This window comes from Zonotrichia albicollis, chromosome 6 (genome assembly GCF_047830755.1).
Source record: "Zonotrichia albicollis isolate bZonAlb1 chromosome 6, bZonAlb1.hap1, whole genome shotgun sequence".
NCBI lineage: Eukaryota > Metazoa > Chordata > Aves > Passeriformes > Passerellidae > Zonotrichia > Zonotrichia albicollis.
This window is the reverse complement of record NC_133824.1, coordinates 46,878,193-46,897,160: the sequence shown is the minus strand read 5'-3', so window position 1 is coordinate 46,897,160 and position 18,968 is coordinate 46,878,193. Positions and strand designations below refer to the sequence as shown.

The window sequence follows — 18,968 nt, the reverse complement described above, 5'->3', positions numbered from 1 at the left end:
ATGTTTTTACAGGCAGGCATCACCAGAGTGCCCCTGCAGCATGTGGAGCAGGATGAATCCAAAGGGATGAGGAGTTTTCTTGGAAGTTGGCTCACAGCTGTAAAGGAGCATTGCTGTCCTGCACCCCACAAAGAATTTCTTCACCCAAAAGAGGGCAGCCCACCATCCCTAAGGTCTGGGAGCCTTTCCTGGCAGGATTACACCTCAGCTGGGAAGAGGGGTGCTGGTGCAGCAGTGGGGAAACTGCTTAACTCTGGAGAACAGAGCCCCAGGACCTGCCTGTGGGTATCATCTCAGCTTTTGTGTTTTTGAGGAAGGCTTTGGCCCTATCTGTAGCTGGTGGTTGTTGGTCATGCCAGCATTCAATTTGTGTATTAACATATTTGATTAAGATTCTTTCCTCAGAGCTTCTACAGTGTAATCTTGTAAACAAAAATTAAAATGGAATCTGCTGCTTTGTTCATCTTGTGTGCATTCAAACAAGGGCCAGAAGAGATGGAAGTGCCTCTTTGGTCCTGATTTACTTGAAAATTTCAAATGGAACTGTCTGGGTTTGGTGCCATCCATCCTGGCCCGTGAGGGCTGTGTTGGATAGACATAACCAGTGACTCTCAGGACTAATTTTAAATTAAATTCCATGTTGGGAAGATGAATGTAAATGGATGTACGTACTGTGTCTGTTCTTCCAACAGCTCTGCTTTGCTGTATCCCATGTCAAGAATGGAGGAGGTGCTGGGAGCAGCAGTGTGTCTCTCTTAGCACAGTCTGTGATGGGATGCAAGGCACAGCTGGAGGAGGAAGGAAAAGCTTTTCCAACCCCCCTCCAAGCTTTGTGCGTTTGCACAGAGCTGGATGTTGGGATCAGAGAGCAGCCACCACAAGGAAAGGTTGGGAAAGCACTGTCATTTTAATATCAATGCTTTAAAGTTTATTTATTGACTCTTTAGGATTTCTCCAAACATAGATGCTTTATCTGCCCCTAATTCCTGAGTCCTGTCCTTGTGACTGTGGGAGCCACAGACCTTCCTGGGACACAAGAGACATCTCCTGATTTCTTAATCTCAGGAAGTTTGGGAATCTGGCAAATCCCAGGAGTTTGTAAGCAGGGCACAGACAGGGCCCTGCATCTGCTGAAGAGAGGGGAGGCTGAGGAAGAGTTAAGGAGTGAACACACTTTGTGTGACTGACTAAATAAAGCGCTGTACAAGCTGAAGGTTTATGTGGTGCTTGGTTTTTTTTTTCAGAAAGGATGTGGAGTTTGTGGCTTAGCCACGGATGTCAGGCCCCTCACAACATCCATCTGTGCTGCAGAGAAAGAACCCCAGGGCTGGGGAGTTCTGAAACACCAGCTGCCACCACAGGAAGGAAGGGATCCCGTGACTGACCCCGTGACCCCTCTTGCCTCCTCAGCTCTTGAGAGGCATCTGTTGGTGAGTGGAGAAAGGTTACTCAGACACCTTTTCCTACCTCTTTTTCTTTTCCCCCTTTCACTGTGCATTTCATTCTCTCTTGAGCACCTTCTGCAATGCTTCAGTTTCATTTGAGCTTCATTTCAGTGGTACTGACCCAGATGTGTCTTGGCTATGTGAGGGGACAGATTCCATGCATGTCAAGGTTCTTGCCTCACTCAGGGGGAAGAAGGGGCATTTATTCCAGAGGCTCCAAGCCCTGACCAGCCAGTTTGATAGCACCAAGTCCCCAAATCCTGTGTGCCCAAATCCCTGCCCTGCCCTGGCGGTGCAGTGTGTGGTGTTAGAGCACAGCAACCTGCTCAAGGCAGGGGGTGCAATGAGATGCTCTTCAAGGTCCCCTTCCAACCTAAACCATTCTAGGGATCTCTTGGAATTCTCAGTTTAGTAAGAGTGAAAAATGCAAAATAGGTTAAATTGAGAAGGGATATGCAGGATCAAGCTTTTAGTGCTGGCTTGACTTTGACAGGGGAAAAGGTCACCTCCCTTTGGGCAGCCTGGTCTGCTTCCCCCTCTGCACAGCTGTAGGACTGAGGGCCTGGATGAGTCCCCTGGGGATTTCACCTCCCTCTGGCAGCCTGGCACTGTTCCCAGGGCAGGCTGGGAGGCAGCACCAGCTGTCTGTGTGTGACTGCACCTGCTGTCCCTTTGGCGGAACAGCAGCTCCCAGCTTGTTCTGGATGTGCTGACAGCAGAGCTGCTGTGTCACACTGGGGGATGATCGGTGCCTCCCTTGCTGTGGACAGAGCACGTGGCTGTCAGTGCTGCTGCCATTTCTCCCTTTCAGTTCAGGCAACTTTGTCAGGAAACAGCAAATTGCATCCAGGTATGAGCAGGGATCTCTCAGAACCATGGAATGAATCACTGAGGTTGGAAAGGACTGCTGAGACCATCAAGTCCAGCCATTCCCCAGCCCTGCCAAGGCCACCACTGTCACTGTCCCCAGGTGCCACATCCATGTGGCTTTAAATCTCTCCAGGGATGGGGACTCAGCCTGGGCAGCTGTGCCAGCTTGTACAGCTTTCAGTGAAGGACTTTTCCCTAATATCCAATCTAAACCTTCCCTGGCACAACTTGAGGCCATTTCCTTCCTGTCCTATCACTTGTTCTTGTCTCCTCTTCATAGAACAGGATCTATATAAACAAATAAGATACACACAGATATTTTGACATATGTGTCTCACAGGAGTGTTGGTGGGTTTTAGACCAAGAGGGGCTTGTGAAATCTGTGTTTGCTCTGTAAAACAACCTGAAATTAAAAACTGTTTTCTTCAATGTGTTAGGACTGAAGACTTAATAAGGAATTTGAAGACTAAAATCCTATCAGGTGTCTCCTGCAGCAAGGAATCGACCACGTTACAAGGCAAGTCGGTTTTAATTTGCATGTATTGACAAAAGTGCCACAAAAATCTGAAATTCCATTTGTCCCTTTGCAAATTGATAAAAAAAAAGCATGATACAGAAATCTATCCATACACAGCATGATACTTGTACAGGTAAGACATTTGTACATCCACTGAACCTCAGGTGATCCACCTCAGCTTGGAGAACTCAGGGAAATGCTGATTATTAATTTTTCTTTTCTTATTTTCCATTTTCAGTGCCGAACATTCGCTCCTAGAAAAACAATAAACAAAGCACAGCTGAGTAAGAGTTTGGGAATGCTGCAAGGAGCTGCCAGTCACCAAGTGCCTAGATCAGGTATACTGAGTGTTTCTTCCCCAAAAATCAGAGTTTGATGAATTCTATGTGAAAGCCTCTCCACAATGTGACATAAAACTTTGAGAGCAGATCTGCACTTTCTTAGTGCCTGCTAGTACAAACATGATTTATTTCCAGCTCACTACCTGCAGATTATTTGTATCCTGTGCTGGTGCTGACAGCTCAGAATCAATCAGATTTAAGGCACTTCTCACTTTGACAGTTATCCTGATGAGCTGCCAGTCCTGTGGCTCAAGCTGCAGGCATAGCCCACACCTGGCACCAGTTCTTCCTTGCCGTGCAGTGAGGCTTACCAAGTTCACTGAGTTTAGGTGGCCTGTCCTACATAACCTGCCCAAAGACCTGCCCAGACTTGTTTAATCCTCAGCCACACCAGGCTGGCTGCAGTACATGGGAGGAACATGATCTCTACCTTTAACATCCTCTCCAGCTTAACTGCATCTGCAGCAAATCTCCTGATGCCATCAGAGAGCTTCTCCACGGCCATCTGGTCTTCGTTGTGGTGCCAGCGGAATGCCTTCTCGTCCAGGTGCATCTTCTCAAGATCACACGCCTGAGCTGTGCAGGAGAAGTAGAAAAGGAAACAGACCAGGTGATCAGATTCTTATCAAATTCAGACTTCCTAAAATTGTCTTGGGTTCTGATAATTTCTGTGTGTTGGAAAAATTTTAAATACGTTCAGTATGGCTTGCTGCAGGAGCATAGTCTGGGATGTGAGATTGAAAGTGCTCCTGATATGGCTGGAGGAGAACAAAGAGGAAAAAGAGAAAGGTAGTCTAATAAATCAGTTTATCTTAAAACAGTGTTTGTGTTTGTCACTATCTTGTACCTGCTGCAGAATGGCACAGCAATTCCAGGCCTATTCTAAGGAATTGTGTAACCACCCCACAGCAGTGAGACGTTCTGAGCAAATATTCTGAACAATCAGGGCTTTGATTATTTGGCAAGAACTAACAAAAGCTCGCTTGATAGCAGGCTCCCAGGCCAGCAGCAGCCTGTGGGCAGCAGCCCATGGCTACAGCTGTGCCCAGAGCTGCTCTGAGATGTAAACCAGCATTTTAATGAGGCTGCAGAAAAGGGAGAGGATCAGAGAATCCTTGAATCATTTGGGTGGAAAGGAACCTTAAAGCCCATTCAGTTCCACTCCCTGGCCGCAAGCAGGAACACCATCCACTATTCCAGATTGTTCCAAGCCCCATCCAACCTGGGCTTGAAGTAGTGTAATGGGAAAAAGGATTCCAAGCCATCGTGGCAGTGTCACCAGATCAAATCACTCAGTCTTGTGTATGCTTAGTTCCTAATTTCTGGAGGGAAAACACCTCTTGGCCTGTCTAGAGATTAAGATGAAATCAAGTTTAGCATCTTTGCTACTGTTCAGTAAAATTTCATCCTGAGCATGTGCAGATTAACTTTCCTCCTCTCTGCCTGTCCCACGGGGAGAGGTGCAGAGTATGGAAGCTCACTCCAAACCCACTGTAGTCCAATTCCTGCTCAGTGTCAGCAGTTGTAGCAGTGATATTGAACTGAGGCTACAGTATTTCTTTCTGAGGCTACAATATTTCCTCTAGGAAATTAGATATATCCCTAAAGCAGGATGGCACCGAGTACCACAGCACTGACCAGAACCCCAGACTCTCAACACTGCAGAAGAAAGGAAGTCAGAACAAGCCCCCAGGAGCAGACTCACCCTCTTTGACACTGAGTGTGGGAGTTAACTTGACATGCTCTTTGCTGAGCTCTGCCAGGAGCTTGGGTGAGATGGTGAGATAGTCACAGCCCGTGAGCGCTTTGATCTGGCCCGTGTTGCGAAACGAGGCGCCCATCACGATGGTTTTGTAGCCAAACTTTTTGTAGTAGTTATAGATCTTGGTGACACTCTTCACTCCTGCAAGTAGAAACCAGCAACTTCATTGTAAGTGATTATTTAGAACATGCTCAAACCCAGCATTTGCCATGAGAGGAGTTTTATGAGTGAACTGTTTGAATGAGCAGCCGTTGTTTTCTCAGCAGTGGGTGCTCACCTGGATCCTCTGAAGGCTCGTAGGTTTTCTTGTCTCCATTTGCAACATACCAGTCCAGGATCCGTCCCACGAATGGGGAAATGAGAGTAACTCCAGCTTCAGCACAGGCAACAGCCTGAGCAAAGGAGAACAGCAAGGTCATGTTGCAGTGAATCCCATACTCGGCCTCCAGGACCCTGCAGACACAGGCTGGCTTAGAACAGCACTTTGCTCACCTACAGAATTCATATTCAGGAATGAGCTGCAAGTTCAAACTACTGAATTCCCTGAGTTAATTTAGGAATGGGGTGCACAAGTTGTCAGCTAACAGCAAATGTTTTGTGCTGCCAAACTCTGCTTTATTAATGCTGTTCCTCTAGCCAAATGGAGCCAGCTTAGCAGGGTATTTCAGGAAACTGTGGCCTGGCCCTTGTATGAAGAAACTTTGCCTATTTCAACAGCAGGCTGTGGCAGGGCACCTTCCGTGCTCATGACAGACTTCCTCATGGCACAGTGCTTTCAGCACTGCTGTTTATTCAAGGGCAGGATGCAATATCAGTGCCTGTGGACAGGCAGGAGCACGCCATGAATCAGCACAGCAGGCACACACAGCCTTACCTGCCAGCCTGGATTCCTTCCCAGGTTGAAGAGAGCTTGATGAGAATCCGATCTTTACCAACCCCTACTTCCTTGTAGAGGTCGATGAGGCGCCTCGCCCTTTGGATCATTCCTTCCTTATCAAAGGACAACCTTTAAGGCAAAGCAGCATTGTTTAAAAATGATTTATTATTTTTTTAAAATTCTCTGCCCCAAGGCCCCATGGGAAAACATTGTCCTGTTTTATCAGCATTTACATGCCAACAGCAGGTTTGTGTTCTCAGAGCCCTCCTGGACTGTCAGCCTTTCAAGAAGGAAATTTCTTATAACTAATTCAGAATCTGAGCATTAACAGAAATTGGCACAAGTTAACAGCCAAGTCCTGTTCAAGTCTTGGAAAAAACTATTCAAACAAATCTCTTGCTAAATTGAGCAGCTGTTATCACATAGAAGAGAATTTGCAAAACTACAACTGGAAGTGTGAGGTTTCCTTTGCTTAAGCAGCAAGATGAAGATTATGAAAATCCAAGATCAGTGCTACTTGTTTTTGTTACAGAGTTCTAGTCAAACTAAGGGAAATCCACACTCATTATTATTAATAATGTAAGTCCCACTGGTCTTCTAGACAAAAAAAAAAAAAAAAAATCTTTCTCCAACTCAGTTTACTTTTTTGTGTTTACAAATATCCAGGATAACCCAGAGGGAAAGGAGCCAACCTTGCATCTACTTCTGTGGACACACGACCAGGTATCCTCTTCAGGATTTCAGCTCCAAATAATACAAAAAGTTTGTCAGAAGCATTTTTGATCTGCTCCTCTTCTGACCTGAAAACCACAAAGAGCAAAAGCATTAATGAGGGCTTAAAAAAAAGGTGAGTTTACACTTTGGTGTGGATTTGAAGATCAAATTTCACAGCCCATTTAACATTAAATTCCAGAGTTCAAGTGAGCCACTTCTTGCCTGCCAGCAGGATTAGCCTTTGGACACTTTCCTATAGTGCTGTTGCTTTCCTGAGCAAGGAGGGCCAGGTGTGAGCTGGGAAATGAGGATACACATCTGGAATGGGCAAAAGGAATTTTTCTCCAGTGTTGAGGCCTTTTGGGGCAGGAGATAAACCCACAAGTACACGAGGGGGAAACCCCAGTACATTGCTTGTAAATAAAGAAGGCATTTTAAATACAGGTCTGTTTTAAATACAGGAAATGAAACCCCTCTTTACTTACCCACCAAGCTTCTTCCCGTAGGCAACAGCATCATCCACGAGCTTCTGGTATGCCGGCATCTGAGCCGCAGCAAGGATCAGGGAGGGGTTTGTGGTGGCATCCAGGGGCTTGTACTCATCTATGGCTAAGGAAAGAAAACCAGCCTGTTTGAAACAGCCAGCCCGCCTCAGAAATCACAAGGGTTTTGCTCAACCCGGTGAGAATGTTAACCCTTGTTAATGACAGAGCACACCAGTGGTGTTTAAACACTGCCTGAAGGCTGCTTTGTGCCAGAGCACAGAACAACTGGGCTGCAGTCACAAGATACAGCAAACTTTAAAGTTTGTAAACTGCAGAAATTGCCAAAAAGTATAAACCTGTAGAAGTGATGGATGGAGAGAAGTAGTACTAATTTCCAGACTGCATCCCAACCAGCATAGTGGAGCGCCAGGAATCACAGAACTAGGGACCTTCCCTTCAAGCAGTCAGAAATCCAGGCTTTTGTTTTTGTCCAACTGATGGGGCCAGGACAGGTGAATTCACCTGTGAGGTTCCAGCACCTTTTCTTACTGCTTTTTAAACCTTTTCCACACAGCTGCAGTTTCTCAGTATCTGCTCTTCTCATTTCCTTGTCCTACCAGGAAGACACTTGACTCTTGGTCTTACCCTAAGCCCTGGACTATGCCTGTTCCAGGTGATGCCAGGTTTTGCTCCAGCAGGCTGTGGCACACATTGCTGGCTGTAATCACAAGCAAACAGGGCAAACAGGGCAGAGCCTCTGCAGGTCGCTCAGCACTTTCAACAATACGATTAAAATGTCAAAAAAAACCCAAAATCTGTATTACCAGCCCGTTCTCCTCGGCATTTCTGCACAGGGATGAAACCTCAAGTGAGAGAATGCAACTGTACTGAAAATAAGCCTTGTTTTTCCATAGGTCCCTCCCAGGAAATGATCAGGATCCTAGAGTGAGGTCCACTCTATGCAAACAGCTCCTTCAGAACTTCAGTTCACATGGGGACTGCTTAAAGCATCTGTACTGACACCTTCTACAAACACCACTGGGAGCCAGCAGCAGCAGCAACCACCGGGGTTCAACCTGCCAGGAGTGAGCCAGGTAAGGCTCTTGCCTTGACAGGGCTCCAAGAATAACCCCCAGCTGGTAAGAGCAGCCCAGAGAACAACTGGGGGATGTCCTGAGCAGGGCCAGGAGCTGGACTCGATGATCCCAGTGGGATATTCTACAGTTCTTACTGTGCCTGCACACAAACACCCCTTGGCCACCCTGGGGGTTTGTTTATTTTCCTGTGTCTGAGCTGTTGCCACCCCTGTGCTCTCTCCACCTTAAGTTTTAGTACTCTTAAGACATTTGAGAGTGGCTGTTTAGGATTGTTTACTGTTACACCAACAGGATTAGGCAAGCGGTGGAGGGATTACTGCAGGCCCGGGTGAGGACAGGACAGGATTCAAGGGCTGCTCTCAGGGACGGAGCTCTTGGCTCTGATGGACCGAGCAGGCTCCGTGTCCGTGCCGGGCCAGGCAGTGACAGCCTGGGAACAAGTGGCTTTTTAATCGAAGGCCACCTCCCTTTCTCAGAAAGGAGTGTGCTGGCTCATTCTCAGCAGATAAGGGAAACAAAAGCACTCTGGCATTATTTTTACATAATCCTGTAACGACTGGGTTGCAAGCGACCTTAAAGATTGTCCCGTTCCACCCCCTGCCACGGGCAGCGACACCCTCCGCTGGACCGGGTTGCCCTGAGTTTGGAAAAACCCCAAACCCGTCCCAGATCTAGACAGGTCACTGGAAGAAAACCCGAATTCATTAGCGCAGCAGAGCCTGGCTTGAGTCTGACAGCACGCAGAGCTGAACGTGGTGGTCAGGGCACACCCGAGGGCAAACTGGGAGATCACGGGAGGCTCTGGAAAATGTCCCGCCTGGGCGGGATCTGCCCTGGGATGGGGACCAAGGCGCCGCCACCGAGCGCCTCCCGCCGCCCCCCTCCGGCCGCAGGGTGGTTCGCTCCCCCCAGTGCGCGCCCCTTCGGCCGGGCGCGCCCACTCTCCGTGCAGGGGGGCGGGAGAGGGGGCTAAGGAGAAGATGCGGTGACGGGATCCCCTCGCGCCGCCTCTCACCGTTGAAATCCCCGGTGTCGGCCACCACCGTGGTGTGGTGCTTGAGCTGGTCCAGCGCCGACTCCATCTTCTGCCGCTTCACGGGGGACACCGACATGTCCGCGGCTGTGGGGGCTCGCCTGCCTATAAGGGACGGTGCGTGCCCGGAGGGGACCGGCCTGCGCGCGCACCCGCGGCCCGCGCGCTCCCGCGCCAATCCCAGCCGGCTGGGCGGCGGCGGCCAATCAGGAGCGCGGACACGAAACGGACGCGGCCAGGAGGAGCCGGGGCGGGGCGGCGGGAGGGAGAACGATTCTGATTGGCTGGCCCGTGGGCCTGGGACTCGGGGCGGGCGGTCTCCTGGGCGACCCTGACGCCGCCATTGTCCCCAGCAGAGCGCGTCCGGGGCTCTGCCGGCCCGGGACCTCCCGGCCCCGGCATCTCCGGTCCCCAGAACCACCCGGGGGACTTCCCCACTGCCCGAGATCCCCAGGGCACCTGTCCCTCATGGCCGCCCGGGGCCCAGGCTTCGCCGTTGCCGCAAGATGGCGGCGGGCGGGCCCTGAAGGGAGGCGGCCGTGAGGGGAGGTGGCCATGAGGGGAGGCTCGGAGCCGCGCCGGTGCTGCCTCGCTGCAGGAGCTCAGCGCGCTGTGCTCCCTCCCCTGCTGTCCTGGCAAGGTTTGAAATGGCTTGTCGGGCACAGCTCCAGCCGCCCGGGGAGCCCCCGAGCCAGCAGGGCAGGTGTTTGGGGCTCTTGGTCTGCCTAAACTCTATTTAGGCTGTAGAGGAGGTGATCTTGTTAGTGTGGTTGTTCACCTGAGGCAGAGGATGGCCGGCCCTTGGCTGGAAAGGTCGGAGAATCTGTCTCTTGGCTGTGTCATGGGGTTATGCTGTTCTCTCTTTCTGTATTGTTCCACTTGGGACAGCTGCCACAGAAGTTCCTGACAGGCAAAAATGTGCTTTTGTACAACCTTGTCATGCTTTGCCCAACCCAAGCAAGAATAATGCAAAGAAGTTTTAGGTTTAAGTGCTGTTTGAATTGAAACACGTTGGTACTGCCTCTGGTTTCTTTGCTATGGCATAGGAGAGCCTCCCTTGTGAGTCATGGAATCACAGATTCCCAGACTGGTTTGAGCTGGAAGGGACTTTAAAGACCATCCAGTTCCACCCCCTGCCGTGGAACGTCTTCCATTAGACCAGACAAGGAAAGGAGTTCAGCTTGCAGCTTTTCTGGTACTTAATTCTTATGATGTGTGAGATTTTCACCTCTGTTTTTAAAACTCAGCTATCCAGGCCCTAACACCCTTCCTGTTGAAGGTCAATCCCCAAACCCAGAAGGAAATGTGTGGTTTCAGAGCTTTTGCTGAGTTTCTCAGACTGTCGGTTACAAACCATTATGAGAACCCAGTGAAAGAGACAGACATGGATTTACAAAACCCAGTGAAAGAGACAGAGATGGATTTATAAGTATAACTTAACTATTTTAATAACTCTTGTACAGTGCATGGTTATATCATTGTCTCCTTCGCTCAGGTACATCAGTGTACAGTACTTTATAGCAGTGTCTGCAGGCAGCACAAACAGAAGAGATGCACAGCTCAGTCGCATGGAAATTTGCAAAAGTGACCTCTGCAGTGAGGCCTGCTGAGATGTTTGTTTTGGGAAGTGCTCCTGTGGCTCCCAGCTTTACAGAGCTGTCGTGTACATTCCTGTTAAAATGCCAGATAACTGCAATTCCCTGTGCTTTGCTTTCCTCTACACCCCAGGACTAGAAGGTGGGGTGTTTCCTAGCTCAACATTTGGTTTTATTTTCATTTTAGAAACTCTTTCGCCTCCTGTGCTTGCCATGCTGCTTCCCTTCACCCTCTTCCAGAGCCGGGGCTTCTCAGGAGGATTGTCCTCTTCATCCCTCCCTGACAAGGTGAGTGCCCTTCTCAGATCCCAGCAGGGACCAAACCCAGGATCCCCCCCTGCCTGCACCCTGGTTCTGCTGCTGCCAGCAGCGTCCTCTTTCAGATGAAGAAAACAGATTATCCATGGGAGACAGGAATAAAGCAAACCTGAGGTGCTCTGGTGCTCTCAGATTGAGACACGAGTTCCCCAAGGCTGTGTTAAAGCTTTTTCCATTAAATGTGCAAGGACAGACACAGATTTGGGCAAAGACTGAGCAGTGCTGAGAGAGAAAAGCCAACTGTCCCTGGGCTGTGGGCAGCTCTGGAGCTGTGTTTGCTTCACTGCTTTGCAATCAGCTTGGTCTGTCAGGTAAACAGAGACAGAAATGCAGTGTGCCAAACTTGCTGTGGACAGGAACTACGCTGCTTGCTTGAGTTTTGAAATTGTGAGTAAATTCTGGAAGCATAATCACTAATTCTGCCTCCAGGGAGAGAGATTTTCCTCACCCCCTATTTACAGATTGTTACATAGAAATGCACATAACTTTATGAAGGAAAACAGGAAGTCAAGAGCAACACCCTGTGCTAAATTAGATTTTTTTTCCTTGTGCCCATGTATTTGGAGTTAAACCTGCCTTTCCCAGTGTGCTTTGGGGTTTCAGCTATTTGGGAATAACTTCAGCTGACTTTCTGCAGTGAAAACGTGAAGGTGGGGACGAGTGACCAACACCCTGGGAAGGGCTGTGGGTGTGCCTGGGACGGGAGCAAATGGTCAGGGCTTATCTTCTCCTGGTCTGAGGCCGGGTTTGGCAGCCCCACAGCATTCCAGGGCAGGGTCAGTGGCCCAGGGAAGCTGCACAGCTGCCCTGAGCCCGGGCCTGTGCATCAGCAGCAGTGGGCAGGGGGAGCTCACCCATGTCCACGTTCAGATCCCTTTGTTTGTCACTCCTGCTCCTTCCCAGGCACTGAGAGCTCATTTCAGCTGCTCAGAGGCAGCACCAACTGGTCTGTGGGTTTAGGGAAGCAGCCAGACTTTGGGAACGTGTGTTGCCATTCCAGCCTTGTCCAGTGAGGGGCACAGGGGACAGGAGGGGGACAGGGAGCTGTCACCGGGCTGTGCTCACAGGCTGCAGGGGACACCTGCACTGAGGAGGGAATGGAAGTGGGGCTGCCTTAGGCTGCCCATCCCTGGCAGTGTCCAAGGCCAGGCTGGACAGCATTTGAACAGCTTGGGCTTGGGAAAGGCGTCCCTGCCCCTGATGGGGGGGAACAGGATGAGCTCTGATGTCCTTTCCTTGAACCCACAGCAGTGCAGGGTTGTTCTGCAGCCTCACTGCCGGGTGCAGGCTCCAGGCCCTGAGCTGGCCCCTCCTGAGCTGTGTGCCAGCCCTGCTCTGCAGCCAGGGCTGGGAGCAGGGACAGCCCTTGGGAAAAGCTCTGGGCTCTCTGTTTGAATCCACCCTTGGCGTCCATCCAGCCCCGCGGGAATCCTGCTCCGATCGCGTGCACGGAAAATCTCAGTATAAAATACATAGTTATAAAAAAAATAACTTCATGCAAAATTAAAACACCTTTCCCAGTGGGATGTGGTCTTATTGCCAACCCTTCCCCAGAGTGTTGGAGGAATTGTCACTCTGATGGCAGCTGGAGCCCAAGGGGAGCTCTGCTGCCTCCGGCCTGGGCCGGGAATCACTGCTTTCATTCCCTTTTTTCTGCACTACTGAGGGCTAAGAGCTGAAATAAAGCAGAGAGACTTTAATTAGCAGAATCAATCCTTTCCTGGCGGCGCTTCATGATCTCCTGGAGCTCTGTCTCCCCTCTGCTTTTCTGGAATGGAAACAAAACAGCAAGTTTGGATCTGAACTTCAAGCTGTGGTTAAATTACAGTATTTAATAAATGCTGTGGGAGGAGAGCTAGTTTCAAAGGGATAGGTGATATCAGTAAAAAGCAGATTAATTAGTGGAAACAGGGAGATCTTATGGATTTGGGGCCTTCTAGCTTAAAAGACACTTCAGAATTTTTATGTGTATTTTATTGCTTGTGTAGTTTTGGTTGCATTCTTTTTTTCCCCAATTGTGTTTCTTAAAATGCCTGTTTAATGAGCGATGTGCCACTGCTGGCACAGCCCCCCCATTCCAGCAGGAATTACCTAGAGAACACTCACCTCCAGCTGGTTTTTCTCCACCGTGATCTTGCTGTACACTCTGTTCCCCTCATCACCACACACCTTCTTCAGCTCCTCTCTGTTGAGGGAGAAGAGCTGAGCTCCGGTGAGGATGCCCAGGTGTTCCACGGTCCTGGGGAGACACAAAGGGGGGGAGGATGGCTGAGCTGCAGTGCCTCGTGCCAGAGGTGAGCAGTGGGAGAGGGGAGCCTGGGAGCTGCACTGGGGTGGTGTCACAGCCCTGGGGCTGGGCCAGGCTGCCAGCTGTGATTCCAGTGGCATCTCAGGCCGTGGCTTTGGTTCGTGGATTGTTTTTCTCCAAGAAAAGGTATATAAGATAGAAAGGGAGTGAGCTGGGGCTCTGAACATGCTGGTTATAGAGCCTGGGTTTAATAGGGCTGAAATCTAGTTTACATCACAGGCTCTGGAGGTAAATCCCAGTGACCTGTCCCAGGTGAGATGGTGCCAGTGGCCTCCCCAGCTCCTTCTCCAGGGCAGAACGAGCGTTTCATGTGGCAACAGAGCAAATCTTACTCTTTGCTGAATGACTTGGCCTCCAGCCAGGCTTTGACTTCTTCAGTGCTGGATTCAAAGGTGAGGGGCACAAAAACTTGCTGAGGCTTTTCCACCTTGAAATTCCTGTGGGGAGGCTGAATTTTATTGTTTGTGATCTTCTTTAGCAGCTCGTCGTTCAGCTCATCCATTTGGTGAATAAGTTCTGCAGAAACAGGTAGGGAATGAGATCAAATCTTCAGTCAAAAATCCCATTAAGTGTGTTGGTGGGGAAATTGTAAGGAAAATGGGGGTGTGGCTCAGCATTTTTATTAAGTCTGTAAATACAGCCCAGGAAAGGGTTTACTTTTGTATTTTAGTCTGAAAAACAAGCTTAGGTGCTCTGTTGGAGCAATAGGGTGAGTGATGAGGTTTGGACCTTCAGAATACCATCAGGAACAAGTGTGTACAGGGAGATCTCTGTGGTTTTGGAGGCTGGAGGGCCCTAGAGGGGAGTGGGGGATCTCCCCTTTCCCCCCGAGCCAAGAGTCTCCCTTCAGCTTTTGAAACCTCACTTTCTCTTTGGGAGAAATTGTGATTTCTGCAGTTCTTCTGCAGGATAAAGGAGAGGACAGATCACAGAATCCCAGCTGAGGGATCTAAAAAGCTGCTTTATGGTTTCTTTCAGTGTGACTGGGGAGAGAACTTCACTTTCACTTGTTTTGTGAACAAATTTACAGTGGGACCAGTTGTTTCTCACATTTCTAACTCATGCTGTTCCTCCTGCTCCATTCAAAGGACAGAAAACCCCTCAACACCCACCAGCTCCTGCTCCAGGTGTGCTCAGGGGTGTAAACTGATCTGGCAGAGTCTTTGCTCCCAGTGCTGCTCTCAAGGGGTGACAAGGGACAGGGTCCCATTCCCTGAGGGCTGGGGTTGGGGTTCTGCTTCAGCTTGTCATCTTCCTGGGTTTGAGTTATTTAGTTCCCTTTGGGCTGGTGAAATAAGGGAACTGCCCTGCAAACTTCACAGCAAGAGGGGAAACTCCCAGCCCCTGTGAGGCAGCAGAGGCTGGGGGATGGACTCTGTGTTTCCCAGAACCATGTTCCCATTTTCCTGAGCCCCTGTGCTGCCATTTATTTCCCTCCCATCACCCCTGGGCTGTTGCCTGGTGTGGAAGGACAGATGTGTGAGGATCTACAATTGGAGAGCTGGGATTGAGACCTTTTCTCCTCTCTGCTACTTCTAGTCAGTGATTTGCTGATCCCAGAGCTCCAGGTTTTGCTCCACAGCAGAACAGAAGCAGCAGGAAGCACAAACTGGGAGTGAGGAACACACTCATGATGGGATGAGCTTGAAGGTCCCTGTGACTCTGGGAAAACTCCAGTGACACTTCATCCAGTGTCACTTTCCCCATGAAACTCCTGAGGACTGCAGAGAATAACTGGGTGTTATGAACAGATTGGAGTCCAGCAGGGGATGAGCAGGGCAGGACAGGGAGTTGTTGTTGTCCTTCCCTCACCGTGGTTGGGATGGGACCGATGTGTCTGAGCTGAGGAGGGGACACAGCCCAGCACAGGCAGCCTGTGCCAGCTTGGGTTGGAGCACAGCTGTGTCACTGTCACACACCACCAGGGACAAGGGGTTGGTGCTGGCTGCCATGCTGAGCTCTGTGTCACTGTCACACGCCACCAGGGGAAATGGAACTGGTGCTGGCTGCCATGCTGAGCTCTGTGTCACTGTCACACACCACCAGGGGAAATGGAATTGGTGCTGGCTGCCATGCTGAGCTCTGTGTCACTGTCACACACCACCAGGGACAAGGAGCTGGCTGCCCTGCTGAGCTCTGTGCTGCCCCTGGAAGGGGAGGGGACACACCTTTCCCAGGAGTGCTCACGTACCTCCAGGATTTCATCCTTCAGCACCGACAGCTCGTTGGCGTTTCGTGCAGTGAAATCGTAGCGGATTTTGGCAAATCTCCTGGGCACAGCCACTCTCTGGGCCTCAAAATTCCTGCAGGAGAGGAAAACTGGAGTTTTAGTGGAGGCCCACCTGATGATGGAACCAAATGTGGGTTCACTTGTGGAACAGGAGTGATGGTGGCTGGGAGTTTGCATTTGGAGGGGCAGGGTCCCTCTGCTCCTCTTTTGAGGAAGATTTTCAGCCCTTGTTCCAGTGGAATCCCTTGGGGCTGGGAACAAGCAAGCAAACCAATGCTGCTGGGGTTTGGTGTGGGGCCTTCCTGGGGGCTGTGAGGCAGCTCCTGGAAGGGTGGAAGGAATTGCTGCTTTAGGGTCGCAGGGGCTGACACAGCAGGACCCAAAGGCTCTGATTGCAGGTCCAGGGAAAGATGAGGTGTGAAACCCTCCCTGTCCTGCCCAGTGGAAACAGCAGGGAGCAGCTGGGGGAGGAGGAATTGAAAATCCAAGCGGCAGAACCCACTGGAAATCTGTGGGGTTTTTATCAGGCTGAATTCTGCAAGTTCCCAGGAAAAGTGAGTTTGGATGTTTCTATGCTAAGATGTATTTGGGCACAGGGGAAGAGAAATGCATTTATGTGTTAGCTTGGGACACCAGAATATACGGTTTTCAAAGCTGAATTGGCTTTTTGTTTGAAGAGAGACAAAATGAATATGGTAGACTGTTGAAAATGGTGAAAAAGTGGAATGAAAGGTTCTTTTTTACCCAAACTGAAAAGTTTTGCTTTGTTTTGTTTTGTTTTGTGTTGCCTGGCTTAGGGAATTTAGCAGATCTCATCTTTTTCTTCTCCAGCTGAGTGAAGTGCTATCTGTTTAATTAAAAATCCATTTGCTATATGGAAAAACAGTCTTGCCTTGTGAAAGGACAGGTAAGAACAATTTTAATGCACTTCCCAGGGATCTTTTTGCTTATGAAATGTAACCTGCACAGATACCTGATGCTATATTCACTGGGGCTCAGGGTCTCCTTCAGCTGTTGTAACTCAGGGCAATCAGTGCTTCCAGCACTGCCAGCAGCTCTGCTTTTCCCTTTCTGACCTACTGGCTTTGGCCAGCGGTTTGAAATCCATGTACTGGGGAAGCTCAGTTCTTTGTGCACTGTGAAACCTGGCAATGGAAATTGAGCCCATTGTGCTTCGTTTAAATTAATTTTCCTGCCCTCATGAGCCGTGTTAGGTGGTCAGAAGGAGGCTGTAACCACTAATTTAGTGCTGGATACCACAACAGTGGTTGCAGGGTTGTCTTTAGCTCACGTGCTTTGGGACAGCTCCTGGTCTGGTTATACCCCTGTGGAACATTTCAGTTGTAATTCCACAGTGGGGAGAGCTTGGAGGAGTCAAATGAATCCAGCAGGCCAGGGAGGGAGAGCTGCCTTTGCCCAGCAGTGCCCTGAGGGCCAGGAGGAGAAGGGAATCGCAGTTAGGTTGGAATTCCTTCTTCTGTGGCATTCCAGAAGGTAACTGAGTCAGGAGGGAGGAGTTTGGGGCTGGTGTGTGCTTTGTGTGCACCTGGGCTGTGCAAGGGGACCTGTGCTGAAGGTTGTGCTGCTGCTGGGGCTCCCAGGGCCCTTCTCTGCAGCCAGGAGCCGAGCTGTAAATAACTGCAGTACTGAGGGGCAGCTCTTTGTGCTCATCTGGGGTCTCCTGGCTGGAAAACTTGGTCAGACTGCTCTGAAAAGAGCAAGAGCACAGCAGGAAAAATGTCTGTCCCAGGGCTGTCATCCTGGCAGATTAACAATTCACTTGCAGTTTTTTTTTTTTTTTTCTGATGTGTTATCCATAAGGAAAAATTGCTGTTGAGGGTGTGAAAGGTCCTCTCCTCTCCCCTCCCCTCCCCTCCCACCTTGGTAGAAGGCACCTGATCATTTCTGTTCCCAGATTCCATCCTGCTGTTCATGGTTTGCCTGTGCTGAGACAGGTGGAAATGTTTCCCCACATGTGTTGTCTGTCAGTCGTTAAAAAGACTCCAATATTCTTGTGTAAACTAAATTCCTTATTTTTCCCAACTCACCAAGAGATCTGGAATTGGAAAAGAGAAATGATCCTCATTCTTTCCCTGCTCCACACTGCACCTGGACCACTTGATGTTCCTACCAGGGCTCGGGGCAGCAGAATCTTGGTGGCCACAGTTGGGAACTCAGTGAAATGGAGCAAAGCTGAAGAGTTTGTCCACTAAGAGAAGCGGTGAATTATAAACCAACGCAGAGTGATATTCCACACCAGGGATTTGGGATTGGTGATGGTCCCAATCCATCATCTTTCTGTTCATTTTCTTTTGGATGCTGCAGCCTGCTGGGCTGGGGGAGCTGTTCCTTTGCATTTAATTTTCTGTATTCTGTAAATCCTCTGTGGAAATGTGCTTTTAATAAAAAGGCTCTTGATGATGTCCCAGGTTCCTGGGATTCACAGGTGTGTGTTCAGACCAAGGAATGTTCTGGCTGGCAGAAGCTGCACCAATCTCCCAGGAATCTCAGTCTGGGTTTGTCTTTGCTCCCAGTGCTCCTCAGTTTGGGGTGCAGTGCAGCCCTGCCCTGTGGATCTCCCAGAAGAGTTTTTCCTATTCTGCAATGTTTCTCTAGAATTCAATAAAAAAGAATAAAACTGTATCAATGTGGTTTTAATTGGTTCATTTGCATTGATTAATTAAAGCAGATCATTGAGAAGGGGCTTGAGCAGCCCTTGGTTGGAGCTGGCAGTTCTTTATTGTCTCTTCATTCTTTGAATTTATTTTAATTATTTCTTAAGCAATTACTGCAGTGAAGATACACAGTGAGGAGAACAGCATTGCTGCCCGGCTGGATTGGGAAATCCAAGTGCAATTCCTTGGAGAGATTGAGGGGATGGGGAGCTGAGCCTCAGGCTGGGTTTTGGCAGCAGGAACTGCTTGAGGAGGGGGGAGATCCCCCAAAATTGGTTAAAGCCAAATCGGCTGGGTTTGGGTGCTCCCACCCCAAAAAAGGATCCTGGTTAAAGGGACTTGAGGAAGCATCGGGATGTGCTGGGGGGCTGTGCTGGGATCCCCAAATTCCAGCCAGGAATGCTGGGCGCTGCCTGGATCGCGGCTGGAATCGGGCGGGGCGCGGGGACCGCCCGAGCCGGCCCCGGGACCCCTCAGGCCCCGCCGCTCCCTCAGCGCTGCCGCCTCGCGGGGCGCCCCCTGGCGGGCCCGGAGCGGCGCTGCGAGCGCGGCGCCCCCTGGCGGGCCCGGCCCGGCCCCGCGGGGATGCGGAGCTCCCTCAGCCCCGGTTACCCCCAAGGCCACCGTGCGCGGAGCGGGACCCGGACCCCGTGCCCGCAACCCCCGGGGCTCTCGCCCGCCGCGTCCCCGCGGAACGGGCG

At 50.2% G+C, this 18,968-nt stretch overlaps 2 protein-coding genes and 1 long non-coding RNA gene across 5 annotated transcripts; 1 reads left to right on the top strand and 2 right to left on the bottom strand.

Moving 5' to 3' along the window:
* Window positions 1-2,837: 2,837 nt before the first annotated feature.
* On the bottom strand, window positions 2,838-9,333 carry TALDO1 (transaldolase 1). The gene is made up of 8 exons (XM_074543486.1): window positions 9,124-9,333; window positions 7,012-7,135; window positions 6,505-6,612; window positions 5,810-5,941; window positions 5,213-5,388; window positions 4,879-5,076; window positions 3,604-3,749; window positions 2,838-3,086 (listed from the first exon to the last, which is right to left on the bottom strand). Exons 1-8 carry the CDS (start codon window positions 9,218-9,220, stop codon window positions 3,054-3,056), a joined length of 1,014 nt encoding a protein of 337 aa, XP_074399587.1. The 5' UTR covers window positions 9,221-9,333; the 3' UTR covers window positions 2,838-3,053.
* Window positions 9,305-18,235, top strand: LOC141729396 (uncharacterized). 3 transcript variants are annotated; one of them, XR_012580888.1, is made up of 5 exons: window positions 9,305-9,781; window positions 10,924-11,024; window positions 13,841-13,890; window positions 16,424-16,499; window positions 17,645-18,235. It is a non-coding gene; the product is annotated as an uncharacterized LOC141729396 (long non-coding RNA). The 3 variants fall into 3 exon arrangements; XR_012580886.1 differs by having other exon boundaries at window positions 13,582-13,890; XR_012580887.1 differs by lacking the exon at window positions 9,305-9,781 and adding an exon at window positions 9,788-10,336 and having other exon boundaries at window positions 13,582-13,890.
* EPS8L2 (EPS8 signaling adaptor L2) lies at window positions 11,610-13,864 on the bottom strand. The gene is made up of 3 exons (XM_074543497.1): window positions 13,695-13,864; window positions 13,161-13,293; window positions 11,610-12,822 (listed from the first exon to the last, which is right to left on the bottom strand). Exons 1-3 carry the CDS (start codon window positions 13,862-13,864, stop codon window positions 12,751-12,753), a joined length of 375 nt encoding a protein of 124 aa, XP_074399598.1. The 3' UTR covers window positions 11,610-12,750.
* Window positions 18,236-18,968: the final 733 nt, after the last annotated feature.